Raw genomic sequence first — 25,218 nt, 5'->3', positions numbered from 1 at the left:
TTTTGTTTTCTAGTTCATAGAATAGTCATCCAGGTTGGACTACACATAAATAATTTGTATTGTTTTTTTTAATATAATTTTGAGACTATTTAAATACTAGAAAATGTTAAAATCCTTCATCTTCGATCAGCTGGGTGTCGCTTTGATTAGTTTTACATCAATCTATATGCACGGCCGGCCTTCAAGGTAATCGAAGTAGGCATCCGCTTAGGACCTTCACTTTGGAGAGGTCCCAATTTTTTTTTAAAACATGTAATATTTAAATAATGCATTTATATCTTTCTATTTTGATATTAATTTTTAATGATATTTGATGTAAAAATACACTCTTTCATTTATTCAGTAATTTCATTTTTATACATATCAATGTACAAAAGGTGGGGGTTAGAGAACTTTCAGGCTCCACTTCTTAGGACTCTCAAATTTTGAGGGCCGACCCTGTCAATATGTGTTTACATATTTCGTCATGGTCTTTTGTTTTCTAGTTCACAGAATAGTTATCCAAGTTGGACTACACATAAACAATTTGTATTACTTTATATAATTTCGAGACTGTTTACTTCGTCTTCGAAGACATCATAAAACTTATGTTGAGCCAGTCTTGATCAGATTTGATTTCTTAAATGAAAAAAATTGACCAGTTCCATCTGTTCTTGCATCATGTTCTGAAACATGTAGACCGTCCATAAAAATTGAAAAATCAATTGATTGGAGAGCTCCAAGGCTTGTGACCTAGTGTTAAAATCTCCAGGTTGACTGTCCTGTCTTACAAAGTCAAGTCAAGAAGTCTTGATAAAGACATGCAGCAACATATTGAGAGATTTTTTAATGTATCAAAAACACGATACGGTACACCAAGTGTGATAATACTGTTAGAATATGAGTATGAAATTAAATATTATAGTTGGTTGTAGTGTTTTAATTGAAATAGAAATGTCTTGCTAGAAAACTTAAAACTATCCTAATTTTTGTGGGATTGTAATTCAGATATGACTAGAAAGTTATGCCCGCACGTTACTGCTGGATTAAAAATTGTAAGAAAGATTATTTTTGAAGATGCTCTTGACTAGAGATGGGTGTAACGGGGACAAGTGCATCGTAACTTCTACATGCGTAAAAGATGCTCTTGACTAATTGATTCGTGAGTCAATTTTTGAAGTCAAATCTTCAACTTTTGAGATGGCGTGAAATTAGAAGTTAGACAAATGAGCAACACCATAAAAGAAAAACTAAATAATTTTTGCATACACACGTATAGTTTATCTCATGAGTTCCTTCTATAAGGGTTTATGATATTTGTATTGACACTCTTATAAGGTTTTATCATATTTGTATGCCCAATTGCAAGACTTATCAACTTTGTATTTGGGTACTTCTAAATGTGTTGGATCTTCATGCTTTGATAAGTCACATTTTGCATGCATTTATATCTTCCTTATTTGGCGTCTTTGTGATTGTTTTGGATTAAACTAGTTGCATTTTACATTATTTGGTGTTAGTGTGCAGCCAAGGGTGAATTTGGATCAATGGGAAGGCAAATGAAGTAAAAACATTCCTTTTGGTAGCTGAGCATTATTCCAAACGTGGAAAGGATTCTTGGGAATTAATTTGAAGTCCAAATGAGGAATCTAGGACTAATGTGGCTGCTGAAATTCAAGAGAAGATGTGATTAGGAAAGTGGTGCATTGGAGTCACATTGGGTGGTTCTAAACAAGGCAAAAACATGCGGACACCTTGTTATTCCACATAACTTGTGCCGTGTATTCCCTTGCCTTGTCCAGCTCCCTTTTGCACCAAAAACACCCACTCCCATTAATTAAACCATTCAGCCATATTTCCACCAACAAACACAATCATGCCGTGCAAATCCCTTGTTCCAGCTTGGTGCAACCAATTCCAGGTTGTCCACTCCTTTGTTGCAGATATCACACATGCATCTTTGATTAAATAAACCACATACATGCATATTATCTTTGTGCCATGCAATTCCAGCTCACATTATGCCATTCCAGCTCATTCTTGTCTATGCCGTGCACCTTCATGTCCTTTCCAGATTTGGACAACCAATTCCAGGTTGTCCATTTCAGCTTTATAGCCAAATGCATGCATGTTTCCCTAGTGCCGTGCATCCACCACCTCAGAAACCCATCAATTCCAGCTCATTTATGCACTTCCATCTCACATGTGCAGATCCAGATCCAATCTTATTGTTGGCAGCCACGTTCCTTCCTATAAAACTAGGCACACTTCACACAACAAGGGGTTCTTCATTCAGTCCATTATTCACACATATAGCCGCTCCATTTCCACTCCATTCTCTGTCCATTTCTGTCCATTCCTGTCCCATTGGTAGAAATCATCCAACCATAGCCGATCTACCTTCATTCACATCATACTTGGAGAACCAACACCGAAGGCACTCTTCAAGGAATTCAACATCAGTTTTGCTTCAAGGGTTTCTTCTTATTAATTCTATGTTCACTCATGTTTTATATTTTTATGTCAAATCTTTTGTAAACATGAAGTGGAACTAATCTCTCTCTAGGGATTCGATGTAGCCTTGCAAAGTTTGCCATGTAATCAAGTTAGAATGCTCAGTTTGTCCATCTAGTTCTTGTTTCATTCTCTGATATAATTGTGACTTGTGAGTTGATTTTAATGTTTGATCACCATTTGAATTAACCACAGGTTGTTTAGCCAAGATTAGAGCACACATCATGCATATTCTTGGTAGATATGTGAATGGATGAAGGGAATACTTTGCAAACAACCTGCCAAGTGTTACCTTTGGTTTTATGCAAGTTTCTTGTGCGTAACACCTTCTTGATTAGGAACCCAAGTTGCACATCACAACTAGGCTCATGATTAGGAACATGTGATCAATTCCACACATCATATGGTTGATCATATCTAAGTGAAACAAACTCAAGAAATAGGTAGATGACTGAGTATAAACTAACTTAACAAACATGGACTTGGTTTAGCAATGGTGAAACCGAATCCCTAGCTTCATCTCCATTGGTGCTATCCCATTTTATTAGTTGTTGATTCATTTAATTGTGTTTACTTCATTTTCTAGTGTTTTCAAATTATAACAACAAATCTGCCTCATCTGATTAGTTTTATTCATTTCATAGAGTTCTTGCAAAACAAGTGATTATATAGGATCAATTAGTCCCTGTGGATTCGACACCCTTACTTGTGCCATTATACTAAACATATTCTAGCATTAGGAAGGAAATAACTCATCAAAAATGGCGCCGTTGCCAGGGACTGATTTCAGTCCCTTGTAATTGCTTGTTTGCTATTTAAACTTTGTTCTTTTCATTGTAGGTAGATTCTTGATTTTCATTCAAACTTGTGTTATTTTGTTTCAGGTAGTATATGTCAAATAGACTTGTTGAGTTAGGCCAAAGAATTGAACAGTTAAAGGGCCACACTTTGGACAACTTTGTGCCATCAAGTTCTTCCATTATCCATGAAGAAGAGGAAGGGAATTCACCTAGTTCAACAAGTAAAGGATCTGAGCAACTTAATTGGGAAAGAGAAGAAGAGATGGCGGGCAACCAAGATGAGCTTCGAGCTTTGGAGGACTTTGCTCAACCAATCATACCAAATTCACCTTCATGCATCTTGCTGCCCACAGAAGCTAGAAACTATGATCTTAAATCTTCTCATTTCCATATGTTTCCCTCTTTTTATGGCTTACCTAATGAAGACCCTTTAGCTCATATTAAAGAGTTTTACAATGTTGTGAGTGGTTTACCTTTGCAGGGAGTAAGTGAAGCAAATTTGAGGATGAGAGTGTTTCCTTACACCTTGAAAGATAGGGCCAAGAGTTGGTTGATGACCCTAACACCAGGTTCTCTCACCCCATGGGATGCCGTGGCTAAGAAGTTCTTGGAGAAGTTCTTTTCCACTCAAAAGACAGCCACATTAAGGGGACAAATCTTCAACTTCAAACAAGATGATGGAGAACCTTTCAATGAGTGTTGGGAGCGCTTTAAAGGCCTCTTGCTGCAATGTCCACACCATGGGTTACCTTTTCACTTACAAATGCAAATTTTCTATGATGGACTAACCCAAACATGTCAATCAACTGTTGATAATGCAGCAGGTGGAGCATTGAAGAAAAAGAATGCTCAAGAGTCATATAACATTTATGAGATGTTGGGGTCTAATGCTCAACACAAAGATTTAAGAGGTAAGAAAGTTGGAGTCTATGAAACAAGCTCTAATCATGATCTTTTGTTGCAGGTAGCAAACCTAGAAAGGAAGATTGAATCCGTGCTCAACATGGTGCCAAAAGCAAATGAGGTGTGTGCCATTTGCAACATACCAAGCCACCCTACTCATCAATGTCCATCTAGGGAGGCTTATCCCGAGTATGTCCAAGAGCAAGTGAACCTCATGAATTCTTACAATCAAAGGCCAAGGAATGATGTGTATTCCAATACATATAACTCAAGTTGGAGAGATCATCCCAACCTTTCATGGAAGAACAACAATCAATTCCAAAATTTCCAACCAAAACCTGCCACTACCCTTGAGGATACGGTTAAATTGTTAGCCCAAAACACCTTGCAATTCCAACATTCCACAAATAGCACTCTCCAACAACATTCAGCAGCTCTAACCAAAATGGAGACACAATTGGGGCAGATTGCAGATGCCTTGAACCAAAGAGAAGTTGGAAAGTTTCCAAGCCAACCCGTGATACTCCAAAGGAACCAAGAGCAAGCCAAAGCAATCACTACACTTAGAAGTGGTAAGGTTATTGATAATAGAGTTGGCAATGAAGTTACTAATGAATATGATCATGTGAATGCAGGTGTTACTCAAGGAGAAAAAGAGAAACCAAATGAGGAACCAAGCCATGCTACTTCCTCACTTGAAGCACCAAATCTTCACAAGGCCGAGAAACCTTACACTCCACCAATACCATTCCCTAGAAGACTTGCCAAGAGCAAGCAGGATAAGTCATTCAAGGAAATTTTTGATATACTAAGCAAAGTGAATGTTAACTTACCTTTGCTTGATGTCATTAGGAACATGCCGGCATATGGGAAGTTCTTCAAGGAGTTAAACAGCTACAAAATGAAGTATGGACCACATGAGAAGGTAGTGGTGTCTGAGAATGTGAGTGCAATTTTGCAAAGAAAACTTCCACCAAAGCTCAAGGATCCAGGAAGTTTCTCTATCAACATCACCATAGGGGACAAGAAAGTAGAGAAGGCAATGCTTGATTTGGGTGCTAGCATCAACTTAATGCCTTATTCCGTGTACCTTCAACTAGGTTTGGGAGATTTGAAAGCCACCACCATTTCATTACAACTTGCAGACAGATCCGTGAAATATCCAAGAGGTATAGTAGAAGATATTCTAGTTCAAGTTGATAAACTAATCTTGCCTGCAGATTTTGTAGTGTTGGACATGGAAGAAGCTCCTATACATGATCGTGAGTTGCCTATATTGCTAGGGAGACCTTTCATGGCCACGGCCAAGACCATCATTGATGTGCAAAATGGACTCCTCACTATGACAGTGTTAGGAGAGACAGTTCAATTCAAAGTGTTTGAATCTCTTTCTCATCCTTCTTCATCTCTTGATTGTTATGCCATTGATGTGCTTGATTCACTTGTATTCTCTAAGTTCTTGCAGGCACAATCGAATGAACCATTACAAACTGTTTTGAGTCAATCTCAAGATGAGTTTGATGAAGAAGATGCACTCATGGAAGAAGTAGCTGCCTTGGAAGCATTAGCATTGTATCCTTTGAATGTTTCACCTCTTTTAGAGCATTTAGAATCATCAATGTCACATCTAACTCCTTCCATTGTTAAGGCACCAAAACTTGAACTTAAACCACTTCCACCACATCTAAAATATGCATATCTAGCTGAATTTGAAACTCTTCCAATTATCATAGCTGCTGATCTCACCCCAAATGAAGAAGATAAACTAATTAGGGTGTTAAAAGAGTTCAAATCAGTTTTTGGTTGGTCTATTGCAGATATCAAGGGAATAAGCCCTACCATGTGCATGCATAGGATTCTTTTGGAGGAAGGGGCAAAGTCAACCCGTGAACCACAAAGAAGGCTCAATCCACACATGAAGGAAGTTGTTAGGAATGAGGTGTTGAAATTGTTAGATGTGGGGATCATATATCCCATTTCTGATAGCAAATGGGTGAGTACTATTCAAGTGGTACCTAAGAAGGTGGGAATCACAGTGATGAGGAATGAAAACAATGAGCTTGTGCCCACAAAGCCCACGGCTAGTTGGCGTGTTTGCACCGATTACAGGAAGTTGAATTCTAGCACTAGAAAAGATTACTTTCCTATGCCTTTCATAGATCAAATGCTTGAGAGATTGGCAGGTTACTCACATTATTGTTTTCTGGATGGTTACTCAGGTTACAATCAAATTGCAATTGCTCCGGAGGATCAAGAGAAAACAACCTTTACTTGCCCCTTTGGCACATTTGCATATAGGAGAATGCCTTTTGGACTTTGCAATGCTCCAGCAACATTCCAAATATGCATGTTGGCCATCTTTTCTGACATGGTAGAAAGATTCATTGAGGTATTTATGGATGACTTCTCAGTGTTTGGTTCCTCTTTTGATGAATGTCTTAACCATCTCTCTTTAGTACTTCAAAGATGTTAGGAAACAAATTTGGTTCTTAATTGGGAAAAGTGCCAATTTATGGTGAAACAAGGAATTGTGTTGGGACATGTAATCTCTAGCAAAGGAATGGAGGTGGACAAAGCCAAAATTGATGTCATCACCAATATGGTAGCCCCCACCACTGTGAAGGGAGTAAGAAGTTTTTTGGGACATGCGGGCTTTTATCGTCGTTTCATTAAGAACTTTTCAATGATCACTCGTCCGTTATGCAATCTGTTAGCTAAAGATGTTGTATTTCATTTTGATAAGACTTGTATGGATGCATTCAATACTTTGAAAAATGAACTAACCTCGGCCCCTATTATTATGGCACCAGATTGGTCTTTACCTTTTGAATTAATGTGTGATGCCTCTGACTATGCTATTGGTGCAGTTTTAGGGCAAAGGGTGAACAAGCTTCCACATGTGATCTACTATGCAAGCCGGACTCTACATGATGCGCAACTTAACTATTCCACTACTGAAAAGGAGTTGCTTGCTGTTGTTTTTGCTTTAGAAAAGTTTAGGTCATATCTTGTGGGATCTAAAGTTATTGTGTTTTCTGATCATGCAGCCCTTAGGTACTTGATGACAAAGAAGGATGCTAAACCACGCTTAATTAGATGGATACTCTTACTACAAGAGTTTGACTTGGAAATTCGAGATAAGAAGGGAAGTGATAATGTTGTGGCTGACCATTTGTCAAGGCTTAATGAAAACCCTGGAGTTGGACAACCATTGCCTCTAAATGAATCATTTCCAGATGAACAACTCCTTGTCATTCAAGAAAAAGAACCATGGTATGCGGATTTTGTTAATTATCTTGCTTGTGGTATAATTAGAAATGACCTTGCTTTTCAGGAAAGAAAGAAGTTCCTTGCCATGGTAAAGCACTACGTTTGGGACGAACCATATTTGTTTAAATATTGCCCTGACCAAATCATTAGGAGATGTGTCCCAGAGAGTGAGCAACAAAGCATTCTAACATTTAGCCATACATTGGCATGTGGAGGACATTTTGGTGCCAAAAAGACATCTCTAAAGGTTTTACAATCTGGTTTCTTTTGGCCTACTTTATTCAAAGATGCTTTTGATTTTTGTTCTAAATGTGATAGGTGCCAGAAAATGGGGAACATTAGCCGAAGAAATGAGATGCCATTGAACAACATTTTGGTGGTGGAGCTCTTTGATGTTTGGGGAATCGATTTCATGAGACCATTTCCATCCTCTTTTGGCCACTTATACATATTAGTGGCAGTAGATTATGTATCCAAATGGGTTGAAGCCATTGCTACAAGAACTAATGATCATAAGGTTGTTTTGAATTTTCTTAAAGATGTGATTTTTTGTAGGTTTGGAACCCCAAGAGCTATTATTAGTGATGGTGGCAGCCATTTCTGCAACAAACCCTTTGAATCCTTGATGAAGAAGTACAACATCAACCACAAAGTGGCAACCCCATACCATCCTCAAACCTCAGGACAAGTGGAGATTAGCAACAGGGAGATCAAGAACATTTTGATGAAGACTGTGAGCCCTACAAGGAAGGATTGGTCATTGAGGTTAAATGATGCACTATGGGCATATAGAACAGCATACAAGACCCCCATTGGCATGAGTCCTTATCGCCTTGTGTTTGGGAAAGCTTGTCATTTGCCAATGGAGCTTGAACACCGTGCATATTGGGCCATCAAGAAGTTCAACTTTGATTACAAGGATGCTGGAATAGCAAGGAAGCTCCAACTTAATGAGTTGGAAGAACTTAGAAATGAGGCATATGAGAATGCCAAAATCTACAAGGAACGGACTAAGCTCTATCATGACAAGGCTATCCTAAGGAAGGAGTTTTACCAAGGTATGAAAGTACTTTTGTATGACTCACGTTTGAGACTTTTTCCAGGAAAATTGAAGTCTAGGTGGGTGGGACCATTCAAAGTGCTGCAAACATTTCCCCACGGAGCTGTGGAGATAGAGAACATGAAGAATGGTACCTCTTTTAAAGTCAATGGGCAACGATTGAAACCATACTTGGATAAAGTGGAGGAAGAGCAAGTGTATCAAGTCGTAGATGTTCTTGAGTTTACAACACCATGAACAAGCTACCATGTCTTGCCTAGACATTAAATAAAGCGCTTGCTAGGAGGCAACCTAGTGTGGTTTGTGTTCTTTCCTTATTTTGTGTTTATGTTATTTCCATTCCATATTCTTTGCCTATTTACTTTGCATACAATTTTAAGCATCGAGGACAATGCTTAGGTTAGGTTTGGGGGTGTGGGATGATGGAAGGTTTGTGTTTTGTATTTGTTTTATGTGTTAGTTTTGGTTAAGAGTGTTGAAGGTTTGTGTTTTGTGTTTGTTTTATGTGTTAGTTTTGGTTAAGAGTGTTTTTGCTTACTAATATGAATGTATATGAGGGCTATGTTTGAAAACAAACGATTGGGTTGCTATGAAAAAGTGTTGCATCTTGTTGTCATTTATAAAGCTGTAACTCTTGGATTTATGATGATAGAGGTACCATACTCAAATTCTGGAAGAAGAATAGTGGAGACTACCCTAGTGAGTTATTTTGAACCTAATTGCTTCTTTGAGAGGGTTTAAAGTGTTTCTACTCCTATCTTTTTCTTTCAAATATCACTTTAAATGATCTCATTACTTCTATTTTGTTTGGATACTAAGAATTGCTCTCCTTTGCAGATACCATGTGTTTAGTATCATTCATGAATGAACTCAATGAGATGATGTTAGGCTATGCATGTTTTAACTACTAAAAGGCTTAAAACCTACCCATTTGTGTGCTCCATTCACCCTTGTTGCAGCCAAACACTTTAGCCTAATTCTTTCATCACCCACACCATACTCTACCCATCCTAGCCCATTACAAGCCATACCTTATAGTTTGGGGAATACCAATGTGATGAAGAATAAGGATAGATTGAGTTTTAGAACAAGATTGTGGCGTGTACCGAGGGCACCTATGTTGAAGTTGTTTCCAAAAAAAAAATAAAGTTATAAAAAAAAAGGGATCAAAGTGGATACAAATTCCAAATCGCCTCATTATAAGACATAGGGCCTGGACGCCAAAAACAAAGAAGAAAGAAGACAAACGCAAGTGAAGAGCATGATCCTCAAGGACACGTTGGTATGCCCCAAGCTCTAGTATTTCATATCACTTCTTTCGTAACCTATACCCTAAGCCTTGCATTACAATCTTGAGAAAGACCTAACTGATCATTGAGGATGTATTCATGGTTGATGGTAAGTGTGTGTGTTATCTATAGTCTTAGCATTTGATTCATTTCATGAGATCTACTCAGAAACTGTGCTTCCATTTCAGATTTCATATGTGAGAATTTTGATTCCCTTTACATAATTTCACTCATATATGTTGTGGAGAGACTAAACCTTAAGATCTGAGTGAGAACTTGAGTGGAAGCTGTGAGGAGTAGAGTTGAGGCGAATTCTATCTTAAGCATTTGGGTATGGTGACCTTGAAGTTGTAAGACATGGAGAAATATCTTTATACTTTACAATTGATACGATTCTTTGAAGTGGCAAACTTTTGAGTTGAATGTATGACAAAATCTTCATTGGTTCTTATTAGTTTGTTTAAAGCATGTATTAGCCAAATTGTTTGCAGTTTTTGTAGATGTTTGTGGGTGACATCACTGTAAACCCTCAGGAGACACAACTCCTCCAACTAGGGACACCTAGGGGTTCAAAGGTTTGTTGCACATGCTCAGTGCAATCATTTAGCCAGCGAAAGTGGTTTAGTTAGATGTTTGTGTTTTGTGTGTTTTAGTTTTAAGTTTGCTCGAGGACTAGCAAAAACCAGGTTTGGGGGTATTTGATAAGTCACATTTTGCATGCATTTATATCTTCCTTATTTGGCGTCTTTGTGATTGTTTTGGATTAAACTAGTTGCATTTTACATTATTTGGTGTTAGTGTGCAGCCAAGGGTGAATTTGGATCAATGGGAAGGCAAATGAAGTAAAAACATTCCTTTTGGTAGCTGAGCATTATTCCAAACGTGGAAAGGATTCTTGGGAATTAATTTGAAGTCCAAATGAGGAATCTAGGACTAATGTGGCTGCTGAAATTCAAGAGAAGATGTGATTAGGAAAGTGGTGCATTGGAGTCACATTGGGTGGTTCTAAACAAGGCAAAAACATGCGGACACCTTGTTATTCCACATAACTTGTGCCGTGTATTCCCTTGCCTTGTCCAGCTCCCTTTTGCACCAAAAACACCCACTCCCATTAATTAAACCATTCAGCCATATTTCCACCAACAAACACAATCATGCCGTGCAAATCCCTTGTTCCAGCTTGGTGCAACCAATTCCAGGTTGTCCACTCCTTTGTTGCAGATATCACACATGCATCTTTGATTAAATAAACCACATACATGCATATTATCTTTGTGCCATGCAATTCCAGCTCACATTATGCCATTCCAGCTCATTCTTGTCTATGCCGTGCACCTTCATGTCCTTTCCAGATTTGGACAACCAATTCCAGGTTGTCCATTTCAGCTTTATAGCCAAATGCATGCATGTTTCCCTAGTGCTGTGCGTCCACCACCTCAGAAACCCATCAATTCCAGCTCATTTATGCACTTCCATCTCACATGTGCAGATCCAGATCCAATCTTATTGTTGGCAGCCACGTTCCTTCCTATAAAACTAGGCACACTTCACACAACAAGGGGTTCTTCATTCAGTCCATTATTCACACATATAGCCGCTCCATTTCCACTCCATTCTCTGTCCATTTCTGTCCATTCCTGTCCCATTGGTAGAAATCATCCAACCATAGCCGATCTACCTTCATTCACATCATACTTGGAGAACCAACACCGAAGGCACTCTTCAAGGAATTCAACATCAGTTTTGCTTCAAGGGTTTCTTCTTATTAATTCTATGTTCACTCATGTTTTATATTTTTATGTCAAATCTTTTGTAAACATGAAGTGTAACTAATCTCTCTCTAGGGATTCGATGTAGCCTTGCAAAGTTTGCCATGTAATCAAGTTAGAATGCTCAGTTTGTCCATCTAGTTCTTGTTTCATTCTCTGATATAATTGTGACTTGTGAGTTGATTTTAATGTTTGATCACCATTTGAATTAACCACAGGTTGTTTAGCCAAGATTAGAGCACACATCATGCATATTCTTGGTAGATATGTGAATGGATGAAGGGAATACTTTGCAAACAACCTGCCAAGTGTTACCTTTGGTTTTATGCAAGTTTCTTGTGCGTAACACCTTCTTGATTAGGAACCCAAGTTGCACATCACAACTAGGCTCATGATTAGGAACATGTGATCAATTCCACACATCATATGGTTGATCATATCTAAGTGAAACAAACTCAAGAAATAGGTAGATGACTGAGTATAAACTAACTTAACAAACATGGACTTGGTTTAGCAATGGTGAAACCGAATCCCTAGCTTCATCTCCATTGGTGCTATCCCATTTTATTAGTTGTTGATTCATTTAATTGTGTTTACTTCATTTTCTAGTGTTTTCAAATTATAACAACAAATCTGCCTCATCTGATTAGTTTTATTCATTTCATAGAGTTCTTGCAAAACAAGTGATTATATAGGATCAATTAGTCCATGTGGATTCGACACCCTTACTTGTGCCATTATACTAAACATATTCTAGCATTAGGAAGGAAATAACTCATCATGCTTGAATCATTAAAATATGTGTAATTTGTAGACCTGGCAATTTATTACACGACCCATTAACACGACACGTAAACGACACGAAAATAACGGGTTTCGGGTCGACACGATAACTAATTTGGTCATTATCGGGTCACACAATAATAACCCGTTAATAACGGGTCCTTAACAGGTTTACACGAGAGTGACATACGGGTAATGTCACATCCCGACCCGGGTGGGACGGCTTCCCGGGCCCGCTCCACCACCGTAGCACGATATTGTCCGCTTTCGGCCCCGACCACGCCCTCACGGTTTTGTTTCTAGGAACTCACACGAGAACTTCCCGATGGGTCACCCATCCTGGGAATGCTCTCGCGCGCTACTCGCTTAACTTCGAAGTTCCTACGGAATTCGAAGCCAATGAGCTCCCAAAAGGCCTCGTGCTAGGTAGGGATGGGAATATACATATAAGGATCACCCCCTGGGCGATGTGGGATGTCACAATCCACCCCCCTTAGGGGCCCGACGTCCTCGTCGGCACACACGCGACCAGGGTTAGGCTCTGATACCAAATTGTCACATCCCCGCCCGGGTGGGACGGCTTCCCGGGCCCGCTCCACCACCGTAGCACGATATTGTCCGCTTTGGGCCCCGACCACGCCCTCACGGTTTTGTTTCTGGGAACTCACACGAGAACTTCCCGATGGGTCACCCATCCTGGGAATGCTCTCGCGTGCTACTCGCTTAACTTCGGAGTTCCTACGGAATCCGAAGCCAGTGAGCTCCCAAAAGGCCTCGTGCTAGGTAGGGATGGGAATATACATATAAGGATCACCCCCTGGGCGATGTGGGATGTCACAGGTAACCTGTTTCGACACGATAAGAAAAATGCTATTTTGATGATTTTAATTTTTTAAACTACTAAAAAAAACTTACTATAAAATGCAATAGATATAATGAATATGTATATATTATTTATTAATTATTATTCTATTATTATTCTATATAAATTTTAAATTTTAAGTTTTATTTATTTATTTATTTTTATAGCATATTATAGGCAAAGATTGAGATTAAAAATCATAAAACACATTAAAAATAAAAATATCAAGTAATTTAAAGATACCAAACACATAAAAAAATCATAATAATTAATTTCCCGCCTAATATTTCAAGAGTTTCATCCATTTCCCGCCTAATGTTTGGGAAATTTTGCAGCCTATATCCATCCATTTCCCGCCAAATATTTAACCCAAAGAAAAAACATAACCAGCTTTTTTTTTTTTGTGTTATCTCTTATAACATTTTAACTTGAATAAAATACATAATAAAAAACATAAATGTAATTTTATTATTAAATATCATCACATACTAATTGAAACATAGTCTAATTAACACTTAAAATATATAAATAATTAATATATTTATTCCAAGTCATCAAAACGATAAGATTCACTAACACTAAAGTTTATTTATACTTTCATTAAGTATAACATAAGATTCACTAGTGTAAATATTTTAAATTGAAGATCGAATTCATTCATTGTATTCATATAGGGTCAGGGAGTGTAGCTGTAAAAAATCATCAAAATCGGAGTTAAAATAACAGTTAAATTGTGATTTTTCGTTTATAACCGTTGAAAATTTTTGTCCCATTACTTGATCTCTGAATTTTTGTTTTTTGCAATTTTTGGCGTATGCGATCTCAAAGTATATACAAACATGTTTGACGGTTCGATCATTAAAACTAGTTTCTTAGAATGTGTATCCCATCAAAACGATATATTCGTATGATGGGATATGCATCCTACGAAACTAATTTCAATGTTAGACAAATGAGCAGCACCATAAAAGAAAAACTAAATAATTTTTGCATACACACGTATAGTTTATCTCATGAGTTCCTTCTATAAGGGTTTATGATATTTGTATTGACACTCTTATAAGATTTTATCATATTTGTATGCCCAATTGCAAGACTTATCAACTTTGTATTTGGGTACTTCTAAATGTGTTGGATCTTCATGCTTGAATCATTAAAATATGTGTAATTTGTATTAGAATACAAAATTAAACAAAAAAACAAAAACAAAACAAAATGTTAACAGGTGAAATTGGTGACCCATTAGCTTAACGGGTTAAGTTTGAGTAACCCGTTAGCTCAACGGGATGGGTGTGTGACCCGTTAGCTTAACGAATTAGATGAAACCCTACCCAAACCCAATAAACCCAACCACCCGTTTACAGGCCTAGACTCAAAACACTAGATAGTGAAGGTAATGAAAGTTTCAGACTCTCAGCAGCAAATTAAGGCATTAGAGTCATCAATTTCAATCCCTGTATTGGCTTGAAGTTGGGTGGATTTGAAGCTAGAAATTTGGATTCGATACCCAATTTCTTCAACATTAGGACTTTCAAACTCCTAACATATATTAAGTCAAGAGTGCATGTGTAACGAAATTTCTCATTAACTCAAGAGTGCAACTATTCTCATGTTAGATTTTAACCGGTGTTGCAGTTTGAAAATTTCAACTTGTGCCTTGGTTTTGGTCTATGTTGCATTTTTCAAACTGCAAGTCCTTTTCTTCGGAAAAGAAATATCTCATTAACTCAAGGGAAAGCAAGGAAGAGAGAATTAATATTTCGACTTGGAGTTGCCAGTTAACAAGTCTAGTGGTATTCCTCTTTACTTTTAAGTGAGATGTCTTGGGTTTGATTCTCTCCAAAGACGAATTTGAACCACATTATTACTAGCCCATTGTGAGGTTTAGCCTACTTCCCCACCCTTTTAGTGTATATAACATTGTTTCTTCAAAAAAAATAAAAAATAAAAAAACTTTGACTTGGAGTGGACGCCCCAACCATGGGGAAACTGCCTCCAACTACATATGTCTCTAGGTAGTGTAGCTGATTCTTGTTGATACAATTTGTGAAATAAAAAATAATCCCAAAAATTCTTAAGGGGACATGTGGACTTTTACTTTAGAAAGACAAGATTGCTCTCATTAAATAGGCAGAGCTCTCAAGTATTCCCATGTGCAGCTGAGCATCCCTGAAAGTTCAAGCAGCGGACACGACTACTCAAAGCTCCCCTACTCGTGGCATGGAAAAAATCAAAGGCATTAAAGATAGAACTAATTACCAAATCCTATCTTTAATACAATCCTAATTGAAGATCAACCATATCAAGTAAGGAATTCCTATCACATCAATTATGGATATTCCCATCATCATTCCAAGATATAATCTCCTTATTAATATCTTGGAAACATCATTTCCTTGTGCATCCTACGGCTAAAGATGACAGAACTTGGCCAATAGGAAGCCGTCATGTATAGGGCAAATCCTTACACCATGACTGGCCACTACCTTCCTATAAACACCCTCATCACCTTCAGATTTCGGTAAGCTTTTGGTACCCCCCCCCCTTTTCCCCACCTTGTGGGAGCATAAGCCTTAGGTCTTTGATTAAAGGTGTTGTTTGTTTTGTAGGTACAAGTTCGTCAAAACAAAAGGCAGCGAATTTCTGCTACCACACAATTCTTCCACGCTTAAAATGAGTTTCTATACATGTGTTTAATTGTGTGTTGGATACACGATTTAATGCATGACCATAGATTAAGTCATGCCATAGAATGAACAAATTTTTTTAAATAACCAACAACCTTTAACATTTGCATAGCAATTGAATAATAATCGACCTCATGCTTGCCCTTAACATACTATTGTTGATCTTGTGCAGTTGCAAATATTTAATTGTCTTTGGTTTTTATCTATATTGTAGATACTCCGAGCTCACACAAGTCTAGTAAACATTCGTCCAAAGACAGTTTTACTAGCAGTTTGTAACTCAAGTAATTAAAGCATCCACGGTTTCACATAAGTAAATATGTAATTTTCTTTTTCTTATATTTGAATTCCACAAGACAACCACAATTCTCATTCTAATAATTGCATCCCCAGTCACCAAATTATGGCACTCCCACCCACCCTTTCTCTACATATTTCACCAAGAGTGTATAATTGTAATTTTCATTCCCACTAACCCCTGCGCTCTTATTTTCATCTCCATGCATCTTCAAAAAGAAGCTTTTATTTCATTCCCTCAGGAAGTTCCAGGGATATGCCACCTTTCAAAATACCATCAATTTCCATAACCAAAATCATAGTTTTCTATGTTCTATCAATATGAAATTTCTAACCGTACACAAATTTTGGCATATAGTTGATCACTATTCAAAGACTAATCTAGCACCAAAGATCTAGTTTGAAACTCCATACCAAGTCAAATTATCGTCCTGTTTTCTAATCCCCAACTAACTGACAACATTTTCTGCAGAAATTCCCTTCGCAGAAATTATTTAAACTTCCCCTCATTTCTGTACTTTTAAGAGCCTCCTATTTTTCATTACACCAACCCAACTTACAAACTACATCAAACCTATCCCCTCCTCTCGCGCTCAAGCAAAACACAACTCCATTTTTCTCTCTGTTTTCTTTAATTGATGACCGCTGCCATTCTGCTCAAGTCCACATTTCAGTCTAACTATACATCTTTCTCAATATAACTCTAATATGCCATTGCAACAACACATGCAAAAACTAGCTTTATATTCAAACCTATTCCATACACCTTGCATATCACCAGAGGTATCAACGTCCAAAAATCCACTTGTTACAAACCTTTCCAATTTCAAACACACACACACACACACAGATATATATATATATATATATATATATATATCTTGCAAATCATTTCCAACACTTCTTTCCCAAGGTATCTAATTCACCATTTTGCCATGCTTCGGACTCATGTTGGTAGAAAACTCAAACCCGAATCCGGAACACGAGCTAAAAATTAAATAAATAAAAATAAACTAAAACCTGATGAAAATAAATTCCTCTTGGACAAAGACACTCAAGAATTCTTTACAAGGTGATAAAAAAAACAAAAAAATTAAACTTCTAGTGATCTCACATCTAATTCAATCTCATTCCGCCTACTCTCTTGACTGTTTAGTTTGAAAACTTGCATAACAATATAGGCATGAACTTCAACAACTCACTACGGACATAACCTTAACACAGTAAATTAACCAAACTAGATTATATGTCATGGCATCATACACAATCAGGTATCAAATTATTAATGATAACAATGCATGAATGCAATGTAAAGCACTTTAACTAAACCTGGTAACTCGTATAACAAAACACACAGACCTCGTACATCCATTCTGTACTTATACCACTTGGTCTCGAGTGCTAAATTATACAAACTTTCTACCGACCCCGAGCCAAGGGTTGTGACACCTACCTAGGTCAACCGACCCGATGATTGTGCCTAATCAAAACCCATGGAGCCAACAACACGTGGCGCTTTCTAGTATGTCGGATTCAATACTAAAAACATCAATTTGTCAAGATTAATTTGAAAGTGACTTTTGGGACATGGTTAGGTCATGCGCAATCCCTGCACATATCCTGCACATTGTATGCACTTGTCATGTCAAGGAATCAAAAAATGAAATAATAGTCAGGGATGGGTGTGATAGGCTTGATGGTTGGGTTGGTTTCTCTAAGGTTGTCTTAATTATGAGTTATGACGGTTGCATGCATGCTTGAGAATTTTTTAATTAATTGGTTTGGCTATTATGCATGAATAACTTTTTGCTTCCATGAGAGGTTGTGTATTTATTCATGCTTGTCCATGCATAAACCACCTCAACCAGTTCTACAACGATGAAGAAAGGCACACCGCCCGCGCCCCCCCCCCCCCTTTCATACAATCTCTACCGGACGAGCTTCTTCTGGAAATACTCACGAAGGTTGCTTCCCGCTCTTTCAATGATCTGTATTCAGCATAAATGGTATGCAAGAAGTTCAACCAACTCGTCGAACACGATCGCATCTTCGAACACATCAACATTCGGACATTGAAATGGTCAACTCGCTGACTTCATGGAGCAAAGATGAAGAAGTGTCCAAGTTCCTAGAACGGTGCAGGGAGTGCAACAATTCGAGGCCTTGTACAACCAAAGGATGCGATGTTACTTCGGATACAAGAATTTCTAACTCAGAATTGAGTCTTTGAATATTGTGATCTCCAAAGGTCATCAAGCATCAACGTACGTCTATGGTGTGATCTTGGTGTGCCACGGGGAGGGGGGATGAAAAGATAAAGGCCTCAAGCTTATGCATTCTCTCAACCGTCAGAAATTGGTGACCGTAATTGTGTGTAGAGAATGAGCTCGGCGATCTTTTTTGTCAATTTGGGTGGACATGGAACTTAGAGGTAGAATAATAAAACTCCACGATGACAATGCTACCATGAAAGCATGCAGCGACTGTGGATGTGCACAAGGTCATTTCACACTCCGATCCCATTGGGATTATTGGCGCCATGACAAATTTAGTAGCTGCAATTCATGCAGATGGCATCAGGAAGTGAACATTTTTTATGATATGTTAAATAGTTCTAAAGGGACTAAATTTGTTTGTTTTTCTTTATTTCTCTTGAAATTTAGTTGTCATGTACTTTTTATCACTTCATCAAGAAACATTTTCCCAAACTAAAGAGGAAGCATTAATTAAAACATTCATACGCACTCACGCACGCATAAGCATAAGTATGTTTATGTTGATTGAATGCCAATGAAAGCTCGTAACACCTATAAAGTAAGCTACATGGCGGATTTTCTAATAGCTAACAGAAAGAATAATCAAAATTAAGCTAAAAATGCAAAAAAAAAGTCGTAGCAAAAACCCACCCTTTCATATTGAGAGGATCTAGAATCTCAAAAATTAAACCCCAGATTCCAAAATAACAAAACTCACAAACAAATATTAAAAACCCAATTCAAAAAATCCAGAACACATTCCAAGCTGTCTCTCTTACCTATCCATCTATTGTTTGACTTGCCATCTCTACAAATCCCAAAAACCCAATTCAAAAAACAAGTAATTAGAAGCAAAAATGGAGACGATGATTGAATTAGAGAAAGAAAGAGATGAGAGAGATGAACCGGAAAGAGCGATGCTTGGGCGATTTAGGGGTTCTCTTTGCCGTTCGTCAAGCATAGGTGTTTGGAGAAGAAAGGAAAAAATGTTGACTGGGTCTTTGCAATAACCCATTTATATGTGTGGCCAATTTGGTCATTTCAAGTTTTAGAAAAATTCTATTTCTGTCATTTGTGCATGTCATGTGCATATCCAAAAAATCCTACTTTGGTCCCAAGATTAAAAAAAAAAAAGGGTCATTTTTGTCTATTTTCCAAATTTCAAAGACTAATTCTAAAGTTTTCTAAAATAAATAAATGTAGGCTGAATGGTTCATTGCTATTGAGAAAAGAAAACACCTTGACAAAGTGGAAGCAATCTTGTCGTGTGTTAAGCTTTTATGATTATTGGAAACCCATGATATACAATCATGAGCTCTATGTAATGAAACATTGGAATCGTCATGAGAAAAATTCAGTAACCAACTACATACATGACCACAAATTAAGCCTCGTCTTGCTTGCTAATTGTGGGGTTTTAAAGCTAGACCTAGAAGTCCATTAAATATTGAAAAACACCAGACTCCGCAATGATGCAAATTTCTATTGCTATCTGACCAAAACAACCTTCACACCGAATGTCCACTCAGAAGCCTACTTCCTACAACCAATTTAAAACACGCATAGAACTTTGGAAATGCTTGACAAAGGAATACGTATTGGGTGGACTAATATATATAATATATATATGTGTGTGTTTCCATAAATTCCTTATCACATCAACCTTGACCCATTCGAATCTATAAATTTGAATTTGTTTAAATTCCCAGGGCTACACTAAGTTCTTTAGAAACACTTATCAGCTGCTAATAATTAAACTGACCAACTATGATTAGTGTGATGAGCTAAAGGATACAAAATATTGTTATATAGTAAAATTATAACACAGCTGATGTTTCTCTCGCCTCTCTTTTCTCACTATAGTAAGTGGACTAAATGATTTAAGCAGTTAGTGAAAGAACATATGTAGATTGTAATTTGACTAATTGCCCCATGTTCGGAGAAATTTCTTGGAATCTTTTCAGAATTTGTGACATTTCTTGGAATCTTTTCAAGAAAGATGAAATTTTTTAAGTCAGTGTGGAGCAGCACAAAACAAAATGATCAGATTGACATGCTTATGGTGGCTTTCAGTCTTCTGCTTCAATCCCATTATGCCCAAAACCGACAAAAAAAAAGAAAAAAAAAAGAAAAGTAATTGGACCCGTGGACCTGTCCCAAACCGGCCTGTTTCAAATGGGCCGGGTTAGTTCCAGCTCCCAAACTCAAAATCCTTCCACCTGGTCTGGCTCGGCCCGTGCCAAGCCTAGTTTTGAATACTCCATTTTCCTGTACCAATTGGCTACGAAGGAAGTTAGGAGTTTTGCCCAACCATGAGATAATGGAAACTCACTTGGAAACACTTCCAGCTTTTGTTAAACATTACTTATTTCATAAATAACTATAAAACACTAATGTAGAAGAATTTATAGAAGAATTGTATGTTAGTTAACCAAAGTCTTATGCACACTCATCACTCCTTCAACTCGAACTAATAGCTAGGGCATTCATTTGGGTTTTTTTTATGTGGTGTGAGCAGGGACCGGGACCTTACTCTTGCATTTGTATTAGGGGTGAAGAAACCGGTATATTACGAATCAAAAGCTCGTCTGGGACCAGAGACAAGGTACTAGAAGATGGAACAAAAACCAGTTCCCTTGTAGTCAACGATTCTCATTCATTCGCTCTGATGATTGGAACAAAATGTTGTACAAATTTCGTGGCTCTGGTTTTAGAATTTTAGACAACTCTTGCCATCCACATTACTCTTAAATATACAACTGTTGTACAAGTAGTCTTAGTTACTAAGGCATAGGAAAGTTTTGATTTCATTTGATTGAAATCAGTGTCTCCAGTTAATCGAATAAGCAAACATAGCTGCTTCATTCTAATTTCAGAAAATCCAAATCCATGAAAACATGCAACACTCTACTATCTTTATTGACATTACTTTCATCTCCATTTTTTTTTTTTAGGTTAAAGGTTACAAACAAACGTTGACATAACTTAAAACAGTACGATATATAAGGCAGAATCTTTGAATGTGAACAACACAATCAACTAAAAGATAAAAAGCACAAATACATTGTTTCTTTCTTTTTAAAGAAACCTCGACGGTACGAGGGAAAATTTTATTGAATAAAAAAAAACATGTTACACCTAGTCTGGAGGGAGGGGGGAAGGGGGACATAAACCTTACCTCTCAAAATAAAGAGAGAATGAAGAAAAGAAAGTGAAAATACAAGAAAGTACGGGACATACACTTACATAACGGATAGGAAGAGAAGCAAAAAAACCACAACAGAGAAATTAAACGACAACAACAAATGCATAACAATGTAACAAACTCAATTTCTAGGCACCCCACAACACCACACCCATCAACCCCCGAACACCCCGCCCCAACCCCCCCCCCCCCCACCACCCTAAAATTTCCTTATCATTTGTCTGATCGTTCCAACAATCTTAAGAAACAAGTCGGGCCTCCTTGTGATCACAACATCTGCAAGAACTACTCCCACTACCAACCCGCTTCCACATCCGGCTGAAACAATTTTCCAATCAAATTCAAATATTCCTGCTGAGCTAGAATCACCTTCGTCTACGGTTGAAGGTGGAAGTTGAGGGGCCTTAGGATTTCCACATTTCTTTGGCAATGGATCTCCACACAGCCCTGGGTTTCCCTCGTATGAAGTAATATTCAATGAAGTAAGCTGGGTTCCTTCTGGTATAGGACCTGTGAGATTGTTGTGCGAGACATTGAAACTACCAAGAAAAGTAAGTTGACTCAGTTGTTGGGGGATCTGTCCAGAGAGCTTGTTTTGTGAAAGGTCCAACGATTCAAGCTTAGTCAAGTTTCCAAAGGATGATGGAATAGAGCCAGTGAGAATGTTGTGGGATAGATTCAGCGAACGAAGCTCCTTAAGATTCCCCATGAATTCTGGAATTTTCCCTTCAAATTTGTTGCTTGAGATATCAAAGGATGCAAATTCTTCTCGGATCTTTGAGTAGTTTTGCTCCAAACCTTTTGTTGCTATTGTGAGTTGGTAATCAACACTGCTAAAAACCGGGAATCCATTGACATCATAACCTACGTATGTGCTCATATATGTTGACTTGTTTATAATAATATTTGGAAATATGGATGGAACCGCACCAGTAAAATCATTGTAAGACAAATCAAGAATGCGTAACTTGGGGAAATCGACATTCTTTCTAGACTTTCCAATCACACCGTAAAATCCATTATGGCGCATCACCAAAAGTTTTAGCTCTAGCAGAGTCCCCAACCAAATGGGAAAAACATCATTGAAACGATTGTTCGACAAAACAAGATACTCAAGCATCACACAATTGGCCAACGACCTCGGCAACTGCCCCTGCAGCTTGTTATGACTCACGTCAATCATTCTCAAAATGCTTCCTTTGTTGTATGTCTGAGGAATAATTCCGTGAAAAGAGTTGTTTCCAAGAAGTAGAAGAATCAAATGATCACTAAAGTTTCCGAGACACTGAGGAAGCATGCCACTCAATTTATTATTCGACAAGTCAAGGTACTGAAGATTTTTCATATTGCAAAGCAACGGTGAGATTTCTCCAGTAAAGTTGTTGTCTGCAGCTGCATATTCTTGCATGGTTGGTGGAGGTATCGGTAGTGATCCATGAAACATGTTGGACGAAAACCTTATACATAAAAGTTTCACCCAAGGAAGGACAAGTGGAGGTTGGTCTGAAATGAAGTTATTAGAAATGTCTAACAATAGCAAAGTTTCTAAGCTTGTATTCCACATCCATTTTGGTACTTGGCCTCGGATTTTGTTTCCAGCAATTTGCAAACGCATCAACCCCTTCTGATATTGTAAGAAGGATGGAAACTCTCCTATGCTGCAATTACTCAATCCAAGAACGGTGAACTGTTTAACTGTTGAATTCAAAATTTTGGATTCAGTGACAAATTCTAAACCGTTCCAGCTTAATTCGAGTTGGGAAAGAGATTGTAGATTTTGAAACATTTGAAACTCAACTACACCACTCAGAGTATTCGAATGTAGATACAAGATCTGAAGGTTTGTGAGATTTGAAAAAGACACAGGAACTAAACCATTTAATCTATTAAAAGAAAAATCTAGGTACTCTAGTTTGCTAAGGTTGCCTAGCCAAGATGGGATTGGACCAGTTAATCGACTCGAACAAATATTAAGTACGGTTAGCTGGGTAAGATTGGACAAGCAATCAGGAATTGGACCTCCAAATTGATTGGTTGAAATGTCTAGATAAGTGAGCTGCCTAAGATTTCCAAGTGAAGATGGGACCAACGCTTTCGAAAAATTGCATTGACACAAATCCAATTTTTCCAGTGAATGAAGGTTTTGAATTGAAGAGGGTATGGTTCCAAAAAAGCCAGTATATGCGACTTTCAGCAAGATGAGAGGACTGCTTTGATTAAATTCAGGAAAATATCCAGTCAATTCTTGGTTGTATCTCACATCAAGAAATTCTAGGTTTGGTAGTTGGAAAATTTTCACTGGAAATTCACCAAACAGGTGACAGTCCCTGAGTTTGAGGGTTGTCAAACATGATAAATTAGCCATGGAATGAGGAATTGCCGAAGACACATTTACTAAACTGAGAGAAAGTACTTCGAGACTAGTTAAGTTTTGAACTAGGCTTCCAAGATCTGATTCTTCAAGTTTCAACAAGGGACGAAACTCATCTTCTTGTAATCTATCAACATCAATATCGACATTGAAAGCTAGATTAAGGTATGTCAACTTGGATAACAGTGAAAGTTCAGAAGGGACTTGACCAGAAAAGACAGAGTAGGAGAGGTCAAGATGAGTAAGGCTTGGAAAATTCCTAATGCTAGTAGGAATTTGAGAGTAATTGAAGTTATTGTCAGAGAGGTTTAACCTCTGAAGATGAACAAGGCGGAAGAGGCTGCTATTGCTGTTGATAGAGCCGTGGAGGCAGCTGCTACCAAGATCTAGGCCAATCACATGACCCGTCTTCTCATCACACTCGACACCTTTCCATGAGCAGCACGTGCTGTTTTCTCCTTCTGCTAGTTTCCATGATGAAACCATTGGATAACCGTCGTCGCTAGAAGCAGATTTGTCAATGATAAAGCCGTCTTTGAATTGCAGCAGGGCGGACTTCTCCTCATCAGGGCAAGATGGATACTGCTTCTGCGAAGAGTAGGAAGAGTGAGCAATAACCACATGATGAAGCAGCAACAAAACTAGTACTAGTTTTGAAACCATGCGAATGGTGGAGATATCAAGTAACCCCATAACAACAATCTTTTGAATTATTTTTGCACTCTTAGCTGTGTATGACGGAAGTGCAGAGTGATATACAACAATTTATAGACTGGCATCGATCAATACAAAATTCTTCCGCAATATAATTTCTGAAACGTGATAGAGACGGGTGTAGTGGGGGACAAGTTGATATGATGCCTTGACTAATGGATGAGAAAATCAAAAGTTAGAAAATCAGCAGCACCATACAAGAAACAAGTCTTGACTTGATGAGAAAAAGAAATACAAACCAATCACAAACTTTGCCAAGATGGCTGCGTATGGCAAAAGAGTACATCGTACCAAACTTAACTCCAGCCTAGTTACATGGTGTATTTATAAAGATACAATTCTTAACAAACATGAAAGCAATCGCGAACGATCCTGAATGATAGGGAACTAATCTTAAGATCATGTGAAACAGAAGGATTTACAAGAATAATATATGCGCCACCACATAGTTTTACGGTCT

The 25,218-nt window shown here is 37.8% G+C and overlaps 1 protein-coding gene and 1 pseudogene across 1 annotated transcript; both read right to left on the bottom strand.

The window, feature by feature from the left end:
* Positions 1–3,929: 3,929 nt before the first annotated feature.
* LOC125469525 lies at positions 3,930–4,040 on the bottom strand (annotated as a pseudogene).
* A 17,832-nt stretch (positions 4,041–21,872) lies between these two features.
* On the bottom strand, positions 21,873–24,737 carry LOC125469462 (receptor-like protein 6). The gene has a single exon (XM_048566813.1). The coding sequence runs from the start codon at positions 24,735–24,737 to the stop codon at positions 21,873–21,875; it is 2,865 nt and encodes a 954-aa protein (XP_048422770.1).
* Between the last annotated feature and the right edge of the window lie 481 nt (positions 24,738–25,218).

Source organism: the organism of the source record quoted next, unplaced genomic scaffold (genome assembly GCF_019419815.1).
Source record: "Pyrus x bretschneideri cultivar Hongxiangsu unplaced genomic scaffold, Pyrus_bretschneideri_v1 Contig43, whole genome shotgun sequence".
In the NCBI taxonomy this organism is placed as follows: domain Eukaryota; kingdom Viridiplantae; phylum Streptophyta; class Magnoliopsida; order Rosales; family Rosaceae; genus Pyrus; species Pyrus x bretschneideri.
The sequence above is the reverse complement of the archived record's forward strand: the minus strand, read 5'-3'. Positions and strand labels throughout refer to the sequence as shown.

Excerpts from the sequence above, each read along its gene's own strand:
- LOC125469462 (XM_048566813.1), bottom strand. The coding sequence starts at position 24,737 with ATGGGGTTACTTGATATCTCCACCATTCGCATGGTTTCAAAACTAGTA.